The 16,639-nt window shown below is 36.2% G+C and overlaps 1 protein-coding gene across 2 annotated transcripts in view; it reads left to right on the top strand.

The window, feature by feature from the left end:
- GALNT3 (polypeptide N-acetylgalactosaminyltransferase 3) overlaps nucleotides 1–16,023 on the top strand; it is a 45,109-nt gene extending 29,086 nt beyond the window's left edge. For both annotated transcript variants that reach the window (XM_032880349.1, XM_032880348.1), the window contains 8 exons: nucleotides 1,752–1,901; nucleotides 3,793–4,027; nucleotides 4,531–4,648; nucleotides 6,119–6,319; nucleotides 8,587–8,718; nucleotides 8,933–9,034; nucleotides 13,913–14,065; nucleotides 14,938–16,023. In XM_032880349.1, coding sequence (XP_032736240.1) covers nucleotides 1,752–1,901; nucleotides 3,793–4,027; nucleotides 4,531–4,648; nucleotides 6,119–6,319; nucleotides 8,587–8,718; nucleotides 8,933–9,034; nucleotides 13,913–14,065; nucleotides 14,938–15,060 — 1,214 coding nt within the window. In that variant the 3' untranslated portion in view covers nucleotides 15,061–16,023. The remainder of the gene's footprint in view (nucleotides 1–1,751; nucleotides 1,902–3,792; nucleotides 4,028–4,530; nucleotides 4,649–6,118; nucleotides 6,320–8,586; nucleotides 8,719–8,932; nucleotides 9,035–13,912; nucleotides 14,066–14,937) is intronic.
- Nucleotides 16,024–16,639: the final 616 nt, after the last annotated feature.

Genomic DNA, 16,639 nt, shown 5'->3' with positions numbered 1-16,639 from the left:
CAGCTAAAAGTAATGGGTGCTATAAATAGATAAACCCAGGAGATCTGATTTCACAGCTTTGCACTCTTAACCTCACAAAAAGATGGTTATGGACGGGGATTAAATTTAAGGAGCAGGTAAAAATTTATAGGAAGTCCAGAAGTTGTGGGTAAATAAAAAATGCCTTAACAAATCAAACTGGGACAGTTCACTAAAGAAATCTGTAGTGACTCCATTAAAAAAAAATCAATCTCCATTAAGGCCTTTGAAATGTTTTTATATAAGTTTCTATTTTACAAGTCAAGTCTATGGTTAAAACAGGAAAATCCATGATTTATATTTTAAGACAAATTACAATCCTGCTTGTCTTTCAGAGAATTAATTCTGAGGTACTTAGAAGATGGTTAAAATTTAGTCTCTTACTCTGTGGCAACCGTGTTTAGACTTATTTTCTACAGAAGTTGTTCCTGGACTCTCACCTCCTTTATGAATGTTTAGGCTTTGAATAAGCAACTCATTTATCTGTACCACTGAATAGGAAGAAAACATACATAATCACAGATAAAGTCATCTGTCATTTATGCTTCTGAAATCTGGCAGAAGCAAGCATCTACCCTAGGACATTTTTTAAAAATTTTTTAAAAATGTATTTATTTGACAGAGAGACACACAGGGAGAGAGGGAACACAAGCAGGGGGAGTAGGAGAGAGAGAAGCCAGTTCCCGCTGAGCAGGGAGCCCAATGCGGGCTCCATCTCAGGACCCTGGGATCATGACTTGAGCCGAAGGCAGATGGTTAAAGACTGAGCCACCCAGGTGCCCCTACCCTAGGACATTGATTGATGTTCTCAGCTTTCCAAGATCTTTCTGAGGCTACAGTATGGGCCTAAGAAGGCTACCTGAGGAACTATATTATATACTCAACAAAGAATCATGAATTTAATGGTGAAAAAGCAGACTTATGAAGTTGTTTCAAGATATGAGCAACACCTGACTAACATGATTGATGTGTTTTCTTTTACTTACTGTTTTAACTCTTGCTTCTCATGTCTCTTATCCAAATTGGAATGTTGAATATCTTAAATTATATACCCATTAATAAGATTTAGCTTGTTTTAGCTTCATTCTTCACTTACATGCTCATTTCTTCTGTCATATTTTTACTGGAAAAAAAGATTTTGTGTCAGGGGACTCCAGAGCTTTCAAAAAATTTTATGCTGACTCTTTGTAAAAAATATTTCCAACTGTTATAACCTTGGACTTTCCTATTTGCCATTTTCCTTAATGTTTTGGTTTTAAATTATTTTGATCACTAAGTATCAGAGAATCCTTTGATACTTGTCATTTTTCTTGAAATTTCCAGATTTAAATCCCAGTTTTAAAAAGTGTCAAATGTTTTTGGCCAAATTCAGTTTCCCTCACTCCCTTAACTGATGTTCTTAGACCCCTAAATGAACTGGGGTCTTTTTAACTCCTGGGGTCTACTCCATTTAAAGTCTTTGCTTTCCCCCAAATATATTTATTGATTTTGCATGTACAGGATAAGTCTGTGTTATAACATTTTGTGTTATAGTAGTTCAGAAGTTAAGATTTGTGTATATGGCTATTTTTTCATTAAAGAGCTAAAGATACAATTTTCATCTTAATGGAAGAATGTGTGCAACTGTTGAGATGATGAATGTAGAGATATCATTGCTCTGTGGTTTATTAGCTTTCATATGTTATATATGAATATAAACTTAGGAAGAATTAATCCTGATTTTTTTCTTACAGAGTACTTACATGATAAACTAGAAGAATATATAAAACAATTTTCAATAGTAAAAATAGTCAGACAAAGAGAGAGAAAAGGTCTGATCACTGCAAGGTTGCTAGGAGCAACAGTTGCAACAGCTGAAACGCTCACATTTTTAGATGCTCACTGTAAGTATGTATGTATAGACATAGTTGTAACATTTTCCCTCTGCTTCCTTATAGTTTAAAAAGTGAGGAAGACTTTTCTTTAGATGACTAATTGTATTTTCTTTAACATCGTTTTCAACTGGTGATTATAGCAATGATGTCTGAAGCAGATTACAGCTCTGGGTAGGGACCTCCTTTAACTTAGCATGGAGTTCTTACCGCCTCTGTGTTTTGGGCTCCTCAACTCCAGTATCCTTCAGTGACCAACTTCCCGGGCAAGTTATCCTTGCCTAGGCATTTTTTTCAGATGCACAGTCTGTCAGAAAAAAAAAATGTTTTTCCTTATTATTCTTGATTCTTACAGTTTAAAATGAATGAAAGTTTTAAGTGCAACGAATTCTATCTTTAAACTTTGTTCTGGTCCTGATACTTTCAATTTCTGTATTTTAGTTCTTTTTTCAAAGATTTGCACACTTCTCTTGTGCTATATTAGGGGTACCCCCTTCCAACTTCTTCTGGCATTTTTTAATGAATATGATCAGTTTTTATTTATTGCTACTGTTTCTTTCCCTTTTATTTTTAATGGTTTTGTTCTCCAGTGTCAATGATTTTAAATAAAATATATAGCATATAGCATTTTTAGATTCCATATTTAAAGTGCATGTTAGGAATTACTAAAATGTCAGTTAGTCCCCCAGCTGTAACTTTAGTGGGTTATGCTCTTTGTATGAGTATTTAGTTTTGAATTGAGTTGGCTAGCCCTTCGATTATGTTTGACCTGGCAAATGGTTTTGTTATATGCTAGTTTTTACAGAGGGGGCTTTTGGATTTGCTGAGTCTCTTTAGAGCTCTCAAATCCAGTACTCTCTTAATACCTGGCTCTTAAATGAACAGAGAGGTCTGAAGGTGATCCAAGAGAGGTGTTTTAAAAAGGAAATGGTTCATTCTCCAATATTGCCTCTTATGGTCCAAAATTACAATTCTGTCAGACTGGGCATTCTTCCTCTCAGGCAAATGGATCTGATGTATCTCCTTGATACCAAGTGGTCCTCCTAATAACTGCCAAATTCTCCCAATGGGGAGACCCAGGTAGGACTGACTTTCCTGAACTCTGTGTGTTAAGTGAGCCTGGCCCACGACCAGGGCCCAGACTTTTTTATAGCATTCTTTTGCCCCCACTTTCCATTAGGGCTGGGGCAGGTTTGAATGGTCCTTCTCCAACTGCTAAAATCAAAATAATTTTGACTCCTTGACTTATTTTCTCCTAAGGCTCAGTTAGAGAAATGAGGATTTTGATTACTATACCTTACTTAGGGAGACAAGTTTAAGAAAATCAGAACACTTACGGGGTTAGGTGGCGTGAATCACCAAATAGTTACTTTTGACTCATAGCCCATTTCGGAGGGAAACACAGATCTGAAACTTAAATACTCCAGTGTCATTTTACCTCCTCACTAAGATTAAAAAAAAAAAAAAAAAATCATCTCCTATAAATAAACTTTCCTAACTATGCTGAATTTTGCTTTACCTTTTTCACTCTACCCTCATCTCATCACAGAAACCTTTAAGAAATCTCCTCGGGGTGCCTGGGTGGCTCAGTGGGTTAAGCCTCAGCCTTCCTTTTAGATCATGGTCTCAGGGTCCCAGGATCGAGCCCCGCATCGGGATCTCTGCTCATCAGGGAGCCTGCTTCCCCCTTTCTCTCTGCCTGCCTCTCTGCCTACTTGTGATCTCTCTCTGTCAAATAAATAAAAAATCTAAAAAAGAAAAAAAGAAAAAGAAAAAAGAAATCTCAATGTTCAATGCTCAAAATACAATTGACTATTATTCGTTTCTCTATACTGTCTTCAAAAAACAAAATAGAAAACCCTCAGTGTTTTCATTGGCTTGATTAGAATTGTGTTCCTTCCAGGTGAGTGTTTCTATGGCTGGTTAGAACCTTTGTTGGCCAGAATCGCTGAGAACTACACGGCTGTGGTGAGTCCGGATATTGCATCCATAGATCTAAACACGTTTGAGTTCAACAAACCTTCTCCTTATGGAAGTAATCACAACCGTGGAAACTTTGATTGGAGTCTTTCATTTGGCTGGGAATCACTTCCTGATCATGAGAAGCAAAGAAGGAAAGATGAAACCTACCCAATTAAGTAAGATGATTGCTCTCAAATTTGTATATGCAGTTCAGTTATTTAAATACGTATTCACTCTTTGCTTTTTACAGTTTTTGCCTCCAAGGTCATTCACACTAACAAAATAAAGAACACACACATTCTATGTAGGGAATAAAAAAAGTCATTTATGTATATATATATATACTTACTTACACATGATATTACCAAGTCGGAATTAGAAGTATGTGAGGTCTTTCGTCTTCCTCATAATCATTACTTCAGAATCTTAAGGCTTGGTTAGAAGACACTTCATAATTTTATTCTGCTGGGAGAGGATATTTAAACTACTTCCCTGTGCCCCTGCAAAACTTGACTCTGAAGATAGCATTTTTTGTTTTTATTAATCTATGTAAAACCTTTGAAATTGTGATCTCTCTTTAATTTTGGGGGGAATTTATTTCAGTTAGCTCTTTAAGTAAGTTCTTTTTTCTTATTTAGTTTTTTTTTTTAACAAAGTTTGACAATGGATTATTTTTCAGAACACCCACTTTTGCAGGAGGCCTTTTTTCCATATCAAAAGAATATTTTGAATATATTGGAACTTACGATGAAGAAATGGAAATCTGGGGAGGTGAAAATATAGAAATGTCTTTCAGAGTAAGTTTATAAATATAGTACATATTGAACAATAAAATACACATTTCATCCTGACCGGCTGCTGCGGATTGTCATAGAAGTGTGCAGTGTTTACTTTTTGTGCTTTCTAAAATTTAATTGCTAGAAATTTTAGAATAAGGGTATTTCTCTTAACATGTAACTTAATATATTTACTTGTTGCTGCCAATGTAACAAGAGGAATCAGTTAAACGCCTGTGTCCAGCCAATAGCACCAATTAATGCACTTGTAGCTACTGAATTCCAGCCAAGATAAATATAATTCAATCTAGTGCTTCAGGAAATGGGTTGATTATCAAGGGAGTCAGAATGGAAAAACATTTATGTATAATTTTAAAAAGACATTAACTCTTTGCATTAAATGAGCTCCTTTTTTCCTATGCGTATTAAAAGTTAATATGAGAAACAAAACAAAAACTTTGGATGGTCTCCAATATACTTATTTGATTTCATGAGTTCATTTTCTGATGACTCTATCATTCATTTTTCATCTATTAGGCTGGAATGTAGTAGGAAAAGAACTGAACTAGGACTAGAAGATTTAAGTTTTAGCTCCGGCTCCAACACAGAATGGCAATGATGATCTTAGCCAAATTTGAGCTGCTCAAGGGAAGGGCCTTTCTTTATTCACTTAAGTCTTCCCATCCCCTAACACATGTTAGATTTCAGGCACAATTTGTTGAATTAAAAATACCACTGAGTTTTCTGATTTGTTTAAAAAAAGAGAAAATATGACCTCTTGCCCTAATACTAGCACAGACTATTAAACATGTCTTCATTTTAGGTTTTTTGCTTAGTGACTATGGCAGAACTGATTGCCAAGGTATTTAAGCGAGTAGGTATTGATTTAATAATTTCCCAGATAAGTTTTTCAACCCACTATCTCTAAATAGGTATGAGTATTTTTAAACAATGACCAACTACTTCACAAGATTGTACTTGGGTATTATCTGGAATTATTTTCTTAATTACAAAATTGAACATGCAAGGGGTAAATGTAGTCTGGGTCCACTTACTCTGAGACTGCTAGTTCCTGCCACAGAAGAGAGAATCTTTGTTTCAAGTGAACTGGCCATGTATCTTATATAAGAAGATAGAAGTCAAATACAAAAGAGGCTTTGGTCTTTGGTATACATTAGAGTGCTGGCATAATTGTTTGCAAAAAAAGAAATGTGGGATTTGGTTTTTATGAAGGATTCAAAATCACTATTTTGTTAAATTACTTTCTGAAAATATGTCCTTATTGTATTTAGTTTTTGTACCATTTCATAAAATTGTTTTTTTTATATTTAAGAATTTAAGTTGAACTGGCCAAGAACAGAGACTATTTGTAAAGTTTTAATAAATTTGTTTTCTATATTTTGTTTTTATTAGTACCTTAAAGATGAATTTAAAAGCAACACTTGGTTTTGTAAATATACTGTAAATTAAACAAATATCATTAATTATCAGGTATGGCAATGTGGTGGGCAGTTGGAGATTATGCCTTGCTCTGTTGTTGGACATGTTTTTCGCAGCAAAAGCCCTCATACCTTTCCAAAAGGCACTCAGGTGATTGCTCGCAACCAAGTTCGCCTTGCAGAAGTCTGGATGGATGAATACAAGGAAATATTTTATAGGAGAAACACAGATGCAGCAAAAATTGTTAAACAAGTAAGTCAGAGCTAAATAATTAAATCATGATAAAAATCCACACCAAGTTCTCATATTCTTTTACTGACTTGAGTTAGTTCAAGTATAAAACATTGTAAAAAATTATTTCTGAAGTTGGTTTTTAAACTCAAAATATATAACTTATTGATGCCAGTTTTTTCTCTTTTTAAGGAAAAAAATGAAGTAAACGGCTTTTTTAAATATTTAGGCATTCCACTTGATGTTACTCTTTAAATATGGAAGATACTTAGTTTTTGTAACTGCCTTGGCTCAGGATATTCCTCAAAGAAAAGTAAGATTCAGTGGAACCCCTTGTAACTGGTGTGAGGTGATGCGATTAACACCCAAAGAAAGGTGCTAAGTGGCTTTTTGAACTGGGGATGGGGAGAGTGTCAGAATGTGACAGGAGAATAAACCAGGAATACCAAGGCTTTTAAAAACAAATTTTTTTAAGATTTTATTTATTTATTTGAGAGAGAGAGGACAGAGAGAGAGCATGATCATGAGCAGGGGGGAGAGGCAGAGGCAGAGGGAGAAGCAGACTCCCTGCTGAGCAGGGAGCCCTATGCAGTGCTTGATCCCCAGACCCCCGCAATCATGACCTGAGCCAAAGACAGACACTTAACCTACTGAGCCACCCAGGTGCCCCAAGTGCTTTTTTTTTTTTTTTCCCCAAGTTCTAGTTCCACTGCTTGCTGGAAGGGGTTCCCTGGCAAAGCCCCTTTGAGACGTAGAATGGGATGACACTTCATACAGTGGTTGAGAGGTTGGCCCAGCATGGGGTGTATGCTCAGCCAACCTTCTTCTCTCTGCTTCTCCATCTTGAGAGAGGACATACTTGCATGTCTCCCAGAGTAGTTATGAAATAAAGAAGTAAGTGTTCACAAATGTATGGCACTGTTGTTACTGACCTGTCATGGATAAAAGCTCTGCAGAACTGTGATGCTTAATACACTGGCCCTGAGATCCAACAGGTTCAGTACTGGTTGTAGTAAATGAACTAGACATTTTAGGAGTGTGCCTCAGTGAATGGCCCCCAACCCTTTGGAAGAAAAGTGCTGATTTGCAGGGGGTATATATTGAGATTAAAGGGTGTCAACATTTTGACTGTTACAATAAAAGGTCTGGTTACCTCTTTTCAGCTTTTCTTTGGTCTCCAGTATCTCCCTGCAACATGTTAGTAAGATGCAAAGTCAGAGCACTAGTGGATTAGCTCGATATCTTTTTATCTGAGGCCACCAGTACAAATTGGGCAGACTGTGTACTGCACACGGGTACGTGGCTGAGCAGGCAGGTGTGTGCTGACTGCAGCTTACACTCCTTTGTCACCCACAAAGCGGCAAGCAAACCAGTAAACCCTTGTTTTTACCACAGGGCAAACGGATCTTGTTATAAAATACGTAACTTAGCCAGAAGTCCTTTAGCGTTTTATACTTTTTGCTAAAACCCCTGGATTCAAGACATTGGTGTTGGCAGAGAAAATATTTACCTTAACTGAAATAGTGAGTTCGAGTGTTTAAACTTTTCATATATTTAGGTACCAAATATAGTTTTTCTTTAAAATTTTGCTTATGGACCCAATACCTTTTCAGTTCAATAGTGTTCTCCAAAAAATTTTTTTTCTTAGTCTTTTTAAAATAAAGGAAAATGGGGCGCCTGGGTGGCTCAGTGGGTTGAAGCCTCTGCCTTCGGCTCGAGTCATGATCCCAGAGCCCTGGGATCGAGCCCCGCATCGGGCTCTCTGCTCAACGGGGAGCCTGCTTCCCCCCTCTCTCTGCCTGCCTCTCTGCCTATTTGTTATCTCTCTCTCAGTCAAATAAGTAAATAAAATCTTAAAAAAAAAAAAAGAAAAAAGAGTAATGCTTAGCTGACTGAGCCACCCAGGTGCCCTAGGAACTGTTTCTTTATACCTGCTTCCTCACATCTCACTTCACAGATCATTCTTAGGTGTAAAATTAGAATCAATTTTGGATTCTCCCACTACCATTTCTCTAGAGATCTTTGCCCCAGTGAGGGAGGTTTGGTAGCACAAAGAAAGAATAAAATAGCATTATGTCACCACCTGCGCTGGTAACTTGGTTCTCTTTCAAGGAAGAAACAAGCAGGGAGGCGTACTCATTGCCTGAATAAACAGTGAATTCAGTTAAAGTGCATCTTGCATTTTGGCCAGAATTTTTTTCTGGCCCAAATATAAATACAAAACATTTGAACTCTTTTACTAGTGCTGTTTTGATTAAGCATTCGTTTTACTTCTCATCTTTCTCCAGAAATCGTTTGGTGATCTTTCAAAGAGATTTGAAATAAAGCACCGCCTTCAATGTAAAAATTTTACATGGTACCTGAACACTATTTATCCAGAAGCATATGTGCCAGACCTTAATCCTGTTATATCTGGATATGTGAGTATTTTCTGGCTCCTTTTTGCTTGGTATATATGCCTTTGCCACAAACATTTATGTGGTCCAGGGAAAATTTCTGACATACTTTCTGGCTTATGGCTTTTGAGATTTTACATGTACTATTTATTAATACTGCTTCCTGAAATGAATTGAAAAAAATATATATCAACCACATAGATTACATTTTTTTTATAACTTGAAAATTTTCCTTTAGATTAAAAGCGTTGGTCAGCCTCTGTGTCTGGATGTTGGAGAAAATAATCAAGGAGGCAAACCATTAATTTTGTACACGTGTCATGGACTCGGGGGAAACCAGGTGAGCCCTGCACTAAAAGTGCTCCCTTCTCACTGAGGCAAACATGAGTAGGTTGTCAGAAGTCCCAGATCACCTTTGTATTCAGGTAAACGGGTGTTTAAGGTTAAGTTTGGCAATTAATATTGAAGTTGCTGAGTGCTTGATTTTGACTCCCATTCTGGTTCTGAAAACAATTTGAAGTGGCTCACTTACTCAGTAGAAAGGCAAATGAAAAAATAATAGGATAAAGCTATTTGAAATTTAAAAACAGGATCTTCTATGTGGATCTTTGATGTTGGGGGACTACTGGCAAGGTGATTTTGCAAAACTATACGTAAAGGCTATATTTACTTAACTGCATTCAATAGCAAATTGTATTAAGTGTAAATACCAAAAGAGTAGTATTAGAAGTTATCATTAGAAGTTATCTTTGTGGGTCATGATATTGTTTCAATATGTTGTTGAATAAGGGCATGTTCTTGATTACCCTTCACTGGTATACCTGCTCAAATGTTATGTGTGAGTATTTGGCCTGCCATGGGTACAGAACTTACAAAAATAACATTTCTAGTATTTAGCTTCCTTGCCTTGCCTTTTACAAGTTTTCTCCTGGAAAGATTGGACCCTCTCATTTGTTCATTCAACAAATTCACTGAGTAACCCCTGCGTGCCAGACAGATATTCTGCTGGGTTCAAGCCACTTAGATTCTAACTCCTTCAGGAAATCTACATTTCAAAGCCAGTGGTCACAGTCAGCATGGGAAGGTCTGGAATAAAGCCTTCAGAGCGCTTCAAGAGTATGAAGGAGGGCATCTGAATGAATTAGACTGGGTGCCCATACATTTTCCTTGGAAAGCAGACATTTGAAAACATTTTTTGGAAGGTGCATAGGAGTTAACGAGGTAGCTGGTTGGAATGAGAACAGGATGAGAAGAGTATGAAGAGGGGGTTACAAAGGAGAGGAGCTGGTATGTCTTTTTTTTTCTGTGAATTGCAGGTATTTGGAGAGGAAGTCCAAGATGTGTATGGAGGATTTTTACAATATTAAATACTCATGATGTCCTCTTTTAGTAGGATGGAACTTTAGTGATGTCAGTTTTAAGAAGAGTCCATTTACCTCCTGGTCTATCATCTTCCATGTTTCTTCCTACTCATTAGCCTCAGCTAAGTTTAGTTCCAATCCCTACTCATCCAAATAAACCAGTCTACCAAGGGTAGGTGGCACAGATGCCCAGAAGCCATAGCTAGTGAACAGGATCCACTGCTGGATGATTAAGCTGTAATTCTGAAATGGGATGGAGATACACATACACAGATACCCACACAAGCATATGTATCTACATATCTAGATACATATATATCTACACATGTGTATATGTGTGTATATATAGGAAAATTTAAAATATATATATACAGGAGCACCTGGGTGGCTCAGTGGGTTAAGCCTCTGCCTTTGGCTCAGGTCATGATCTCAGGGTCCTGAGATCGAGCCCTGCATCAGGCTCTCTGCTCAGTGAGGAGCCTGCTTACCCCCTCTCTGTCTTCCTGCTTCTCTGCCTACTTGTCATCCCTCTCTGTCAAATAAATAAAAATAAAATCTTTTAAAAAATAAAATATGTATATGTGTAAATACAATTACAAATACATATATAAATACATTTATATATTTTTTTTAATTTTCCTTCTATATATTAGAAGAAAAATAATTATATAAATAATTGCATTCTTTTGGAAATAACACTGTGCTAGTTAAAATTAAGTTTTTGGACAGTGAAAAATATTCTGTTATTTGTAAAAATCTAATCACAGATTTTCCTCAGTCTTCCTCTATCGTTACATTTATTTTATCATAAAAGTTGAAAATATCTTACATGTTGTTTTATATGTTTTTCTTTTGTCATTGCCATAAAGATGTTTTTATAGTCTTATTTCTAAAAGAATTTGTAGGGTGGCTAGGTGGCTCAGTGGGTTAAGCCTCTGCCTTCAGCTCAGATCATGATCTCAGGGTCCTGGGATCAAGGCCCACATTGGGCTGGGGGGGGGGGTCTCTGCTCAGCAGGGAACCTGCTTCCCCCTCTCTCTCTGCCTGCCTCTCTGCCTGCTTGTGAGCTCTCTCTCTCTCTGTCAAATAAATAAATAAATAAACATTTTTTTAAAAACTTGTAAATTATAAATACAACATAGCTGTCTTTTAAAAATTCCATTGGGAATGGAGAAGTAGTTCATATATTCTTTCAATAAATATTTGTCTATAATGTCTATAATGTCACTTGCACTGCTATAGTAGTGAAAAAGGAAAAATCTCTACCTTGTGGAGCTTGTATTTTTCAAGGAGAAGGGGAAAAAGAGTAATTATGGGCATAAAGAAAAATGAAGCAGGATAGGTGGATAATGTGAACCTGGGGAGTGGGAGAGGGGTTTGTTTTTGGAGGTTCAGGAAGACCTCTCTGAGAAGGCGACCTTGGAACAGAGACCTGAAGGAGTTGGAGAGGAGCCATGTTCCAGGAGGGGAGTGTCCTGGCAGAGGCGGTGCAAGGCTAGAAACTAGGGGCGGCGGGTCAGTGGAGCAGTCAGAAAGCCACTGTGTGGCTGCAGCAGAGTGGTCTGGGCAGACAGGGTGGGAAACAAGGTCAGAGACATCGATAAGAAGCCTGGTCATAGAAGGCTTTGCAGGCCTTCCCTAGGAACTTGGATTTAATTCTCAGTTTGACAGAAGCTATATGAAGGTTTTGAGCAGGAGGATACTATTTCCCAGTTTATATTTTAAGAAAATGACTCTGATTTCTAGCACTGTAATATAGCCATCGATTTTATTTTATTTCCTTCAAATTTTTTTTCAGTCATGCACTGCATTTAAAATACTTTGCAAATTTTAGTTCCTTGAGTGCTAAGCGTTTTGAGATATCATCTAACCTGACCATTTCTTTATGTGCCCTTTTACTGTTTTGATCAGATAATGATCTTTGTATAACATAAAACTCCATTGTAACAGTATTTTATATGCCAACTAAAAGTAAATATGTTGATAATGTGGCTATATTGATCAATATACTAGTGCAGTGCTGTGTAAGTCATTATGGCTTTGTAACAGTGGGCTTTGTTCCTGTGCTTCTTATTCCAGGGTATTTGTCCTGGTTCTAGGTTATGTTTCTCCAGTGTTCCCAGGTAGCTAATTGCATATTCTTTTTGGTTGCCAAAGTATCTTCAACTATTTCCTATTCCTTATAACTTGACTTTTAATGATTTAAAAAAAAATAATGATGTATGTGAAGTAAAATATTGGACAGACTTTCCTACCATCTTTGAGATCCTAAGATTTATCTCTCTTCAAGAAGTATAGCCAAAACGCTATTTTCATGATCTACACTCATTTTCATTCAGTGTCTTCATCTGAAGAACTATCAGTTATAAAAATGATGGATATATTTGTGGAAGGAGCTAAATTAAGCATGAGGCCAAGACCAGGGGAACTCAAGATTAATTCAGTTAATGTTTGTGGAGTGCCTACTCTAATACACATAAAGGGTTTAGAAAAAACCCTGCTTAGCACATAAAAAGGGCTCAATAAATATTAGTGCTAAGACTAATTACTTCATTATTGAACATCCATTATGTTCACTTATTTTATCTTTGGAATGTCAACATTATGGAGTATTTGATTTGTGAGGGATGTTATTACTAGATACGCTGCCTGACTTTGGTCTGTGGTGAAGCCAGCTAGCTACACGCACAATTCCAATAGAATGCTATAAAAGTTATTTCTGATGTACTATAGGAAGCCTGAAAAGGGTGTGATTTAGTTCAGTAGGACAACCTCAGGGAAATTAAAGAAGCAAAGTAACATTTCAATTGGCTTTACAAGGATAAAAAAAGGAATTAGCTAGGCAGAGAAGGATCTGGAAGGATATTCCAGGCGGAACACAGTAAAGCAGTCTTAGACTTATGGGTGCATATACTCTACATTGGTAAAATTGTGTGAGAAGAACATGGTGTACAGTTCAGGCAGTGGTTGATGTAAGATTGAAAACGGAGGAGTTCATGTACTTGTTAAGGAGTGTGAACTTCCTCTTAGCAGCAGTAGTGACTCACTCGAGGAAGAGAGGTAGGGCATCAAATCAGTGTTATGAAAGACCAGCTCAGAGCAGAGTGAAATTGCAGAAATTGCAGGTAGCTGGAAGTATTACAGTGGAGGTTCTGAGTGCTGCAATAAGAGAAGTGAGGTACAGAGCAAAGTGCAATGGTGACATCTGAGAGGGAAATTCAGTAGAGCTAAGGGGTTGATTAATACATTGGACATACGGAGAGAGAGAAACATTAATCCTAGTAATAGCAGCTAAGATGAATTAAAAGTTTACCATGTACCAGTTATTGTCCTGAGTGTTCTACATAGATTAGCCCTCTTAGCCTCATAACCCTGTGGTGCAGGAAAACTATAAAATCACCCATTTTACAGGGAAGGAAACTGAGACATGGAGATTACCTCATTTAATTGTTCCTAGTGTAAGTGAAAATGCCATTAATTGAGAGGAATAGGAGAGAAGGAACACTTGTGGAGAGGAAGAAGAGGCAATTAACGTGCTTACTAGAAGTTTCCAGGTCCTTTTCTGTGGCGTACCTGTCCTGGCTAACCTCTATTCCACCTGACTTACTTCCCGTTTCTGACATGGGAGGGAGACAGTACCTTGTTATGTAACTACCTGCTGGGGATAGGTTGGGAAGGGGTTATAGCATCTTCTGTCATGAAACTCATATTTCTAACACCTATTTTTATTGTATTACTTTGTTGAGTACACAGGACTTCATTATTCAGCAAGTTGCTGATTTTTTTAAATTATTATTATTGGACCATTATTTTGCAGCTGAGGATACAGGTCAGTAACAACATTCTTCTTTTCACAGTATTTTGAATACTCGGCTCAACATGAAATTCGGCATAACATCCAGAGGGAATTATGTCTTCATGCTGCTCAAGGTCTTGTTCAGCTGAGAGCGTGTGCCTACAAAGGTCACAGGACAGTGGCCAGCGGAGAACAGATATGGGAGATCCAGAAGGTACCTCAGTGCAATTAATTCACCCCTTTCCATAATTATTTTGATTAGCACGAGTTGCTTATCTGGGAAAATGCATGAAACATAGCATAGTAATGTGATCTGTCAGTATTTCTCTTCGTTAACTTTGTTATTGTGTCTGTCTACCAATGTGATGAGAGAATGTTTCTATGAATTAAATACTCGTAGGAACAAGTTGCTTAATGAAAGCATGATTTATACCGTCAACACCTTTGTGAGTTATTAATAATAGTTGCTCATGTTTGTCTTTTTAGAGTTTCTTACAATGCTTCTGGCAACAGTCGCTTTTTTTTTTTTTTTATCATGGCCGAGAGAAAAAAATCATTATCTTTTTTGTCCCTAAAGTGATTCATTTCTCCTGTTTTTGTGCTTTTTTAAATGAATTTAGAATTGAGAGAATACATAAAAAATCTTTGCTGTTTTTAAATATATGTATTAAAGCTTAGCTGGAACATAGCTAAACTTTACCTTACCTGAAAATTGTTTTGTACCCTACTAAAATACTAAAAGACCAATTTTTATAACATAATTTTTTAAAGAGTTTGTCACTTATGGATATAACAATGGAATGGTTCTTATTTGAAAACTTGATTCAGACCTTACTCTCTATATATCTCTTTATTTATCTAATACCTCCTGTGAATCAAACAGTAGTGGCATAAATGATACGGTTTACACCAGAAACCAGAAAGATTTTATCAGACAAGATTGATCTGAGAAAGATTAAAAGTCAACTGTGTACATTTGGTTGTGAGTGTCCTTTAGCTTCGATGAGACTATGATTTAGTTTTCATATTTATCAGTTAACCATGAGTCTTGAAATTTAATGTCTGTTGTGTTTCCTTTTTTTCTAGGACCAACTTCTATATAATCCATTCTTAAAAATGTGCCTTTCAGCAAATGGAGAGCATCCGAGCTTGGTGTCATGCAATCCATCAGATCCACTCCAAAAATGGATTTTTAGCCAAAATGATTAAGTGTTCCTTAAAATTAAGGAGTTGAAAAAGGAGATATTCTTTCTCATAAAACTGTGACTAGGCATACACTGTAGTTTTTGAAAATTATGCAAAAGCAGCTAATTGTAACTTATTCCAAGTGCATTTTTCTTATTTATGTCTTAAAATATCTATGTAGCATTGCTACAGAAATCTTTTAAGTTTCCGTTTCAAAGCACAATAACTAATAATACCAAAGACTATTTTGAAATGTCCAGATGTAGGGGAAGAGATGTTTACAGTATGATGAAAATAATTTTCTAAGTAAAGTGATATTTGTGTGTTTTGTACACTTAAAGATATGCATAGCTACATTCACACACTCACACTTTAAAATATTTCTTCTAGTTTTTGGGGGGGGAGAAAGATTTGATACTGTATTTTTTTAACTACATAGAAATGGATCAATGAAGGTCAAGCATTGGCCTTTGTGTATAAACCAGGAAATTTTTATAGATCTAGAATTTATTATATAAAAATGCAGGTAAACTTTTTTGCCTTTTGTTTTCTTATCTGTCATAGGTTTCCTTAAACATGAAATTAAATGAATAAGAATATTTTTAACACTTCAGTATCTTGGCAAATTTTAAAATATTTTTTAGTCTGAAGTCCACTTGACTTAAAGCACTTAAATCTTGCTTAAAATATATTTCTTAAATAACTATACTGTGTGTTTTCCCAAAGCAATTAAAAAAAAAACTATAAAGTACTATCTGTTGAAAAGATGTCTTTTTCCTTTCTGCTAGTCCTTTTTCCTTACCAAAATTCACTAATCTTGAATGTTTGTGGAATTGAATTTCAAATGCAGAATACTTGACTCATTTAAAAGCTAAATTTTGTTTGTTACTGATTCAATTTAGATCATCTTTGTAAAGAATTTTTTTCATCAAAAAAATCTTCTATGTGGAAAACACAATAAAATGAATCCTTATCACTGTTGTAACTTTTTTATTTAAATTTCTTTCCTCTTTTGGATAAAATATATCATTCCTATTAAATGGGGGGAGCATGAATTTTGTATACTTAATTTAAGTACCTACTGTAGAGCCATCAGATATTTCTTAAGGAATACTCAAGTATTTCGTGATGATGGCATAAAAGATGGGGAATGGAGAAGATTTTGTGTGTTAGATATTTTGAAAATTTTGTACTAATTTCTGATATTCCTTGAGCATCTGATGGAGTAATTTTTTTAAAATGTGATGCCTACATAGATTTAACACTTTTCTTTTTGGTCCATTTTATAAAGAGACCTCTTGTATTCTTATCTAAGAACTAAAGTATGATTGGCTTCATATTTTAAATGTTGCTGATCCTCAGTTGTACAAAAGAAAATATTTTTAAATCATTGGCCCTATCACCTCATTGTTTGTAACTTTGAACTTGCATCAAAAGACCTGCATTCTTGGGGACTTGTGGCACCTGGGTGGCTTAGTTGGTTAGGCGACTGACTCTCGGTTTCTGCTCTAGTCACAATCTTGGGGTCATGATCTCTTGTTCTGAGGTTGAGCATCACTAACTTCCAGTGTCAGGCTCCGCACTCAGTGCAGAGTCTGCTGAA

The sequence above is a fragment of the Lontra canadensis genome, unplaced genomic scaffold (genome assembly GCF_010015895.1).
Source record: "Lontra canadensis isolate GAN:19392208 unplaced genomic scaffold, GSC_riverotter_1.0 scaffold69, whole genome shotgun sequence".
NCBI classification, from domain to species: domain Eukaryota; kingdom Metazoa; phylum Chordata; class Mammalia; order Carnivora; family Mustelidae; genus Lontra; species Lontra canadensis.
Note: the sequence above shows the minus strand (reverse complement) of the source record. Positions and strands in the feature narration are given on the sequence as shown.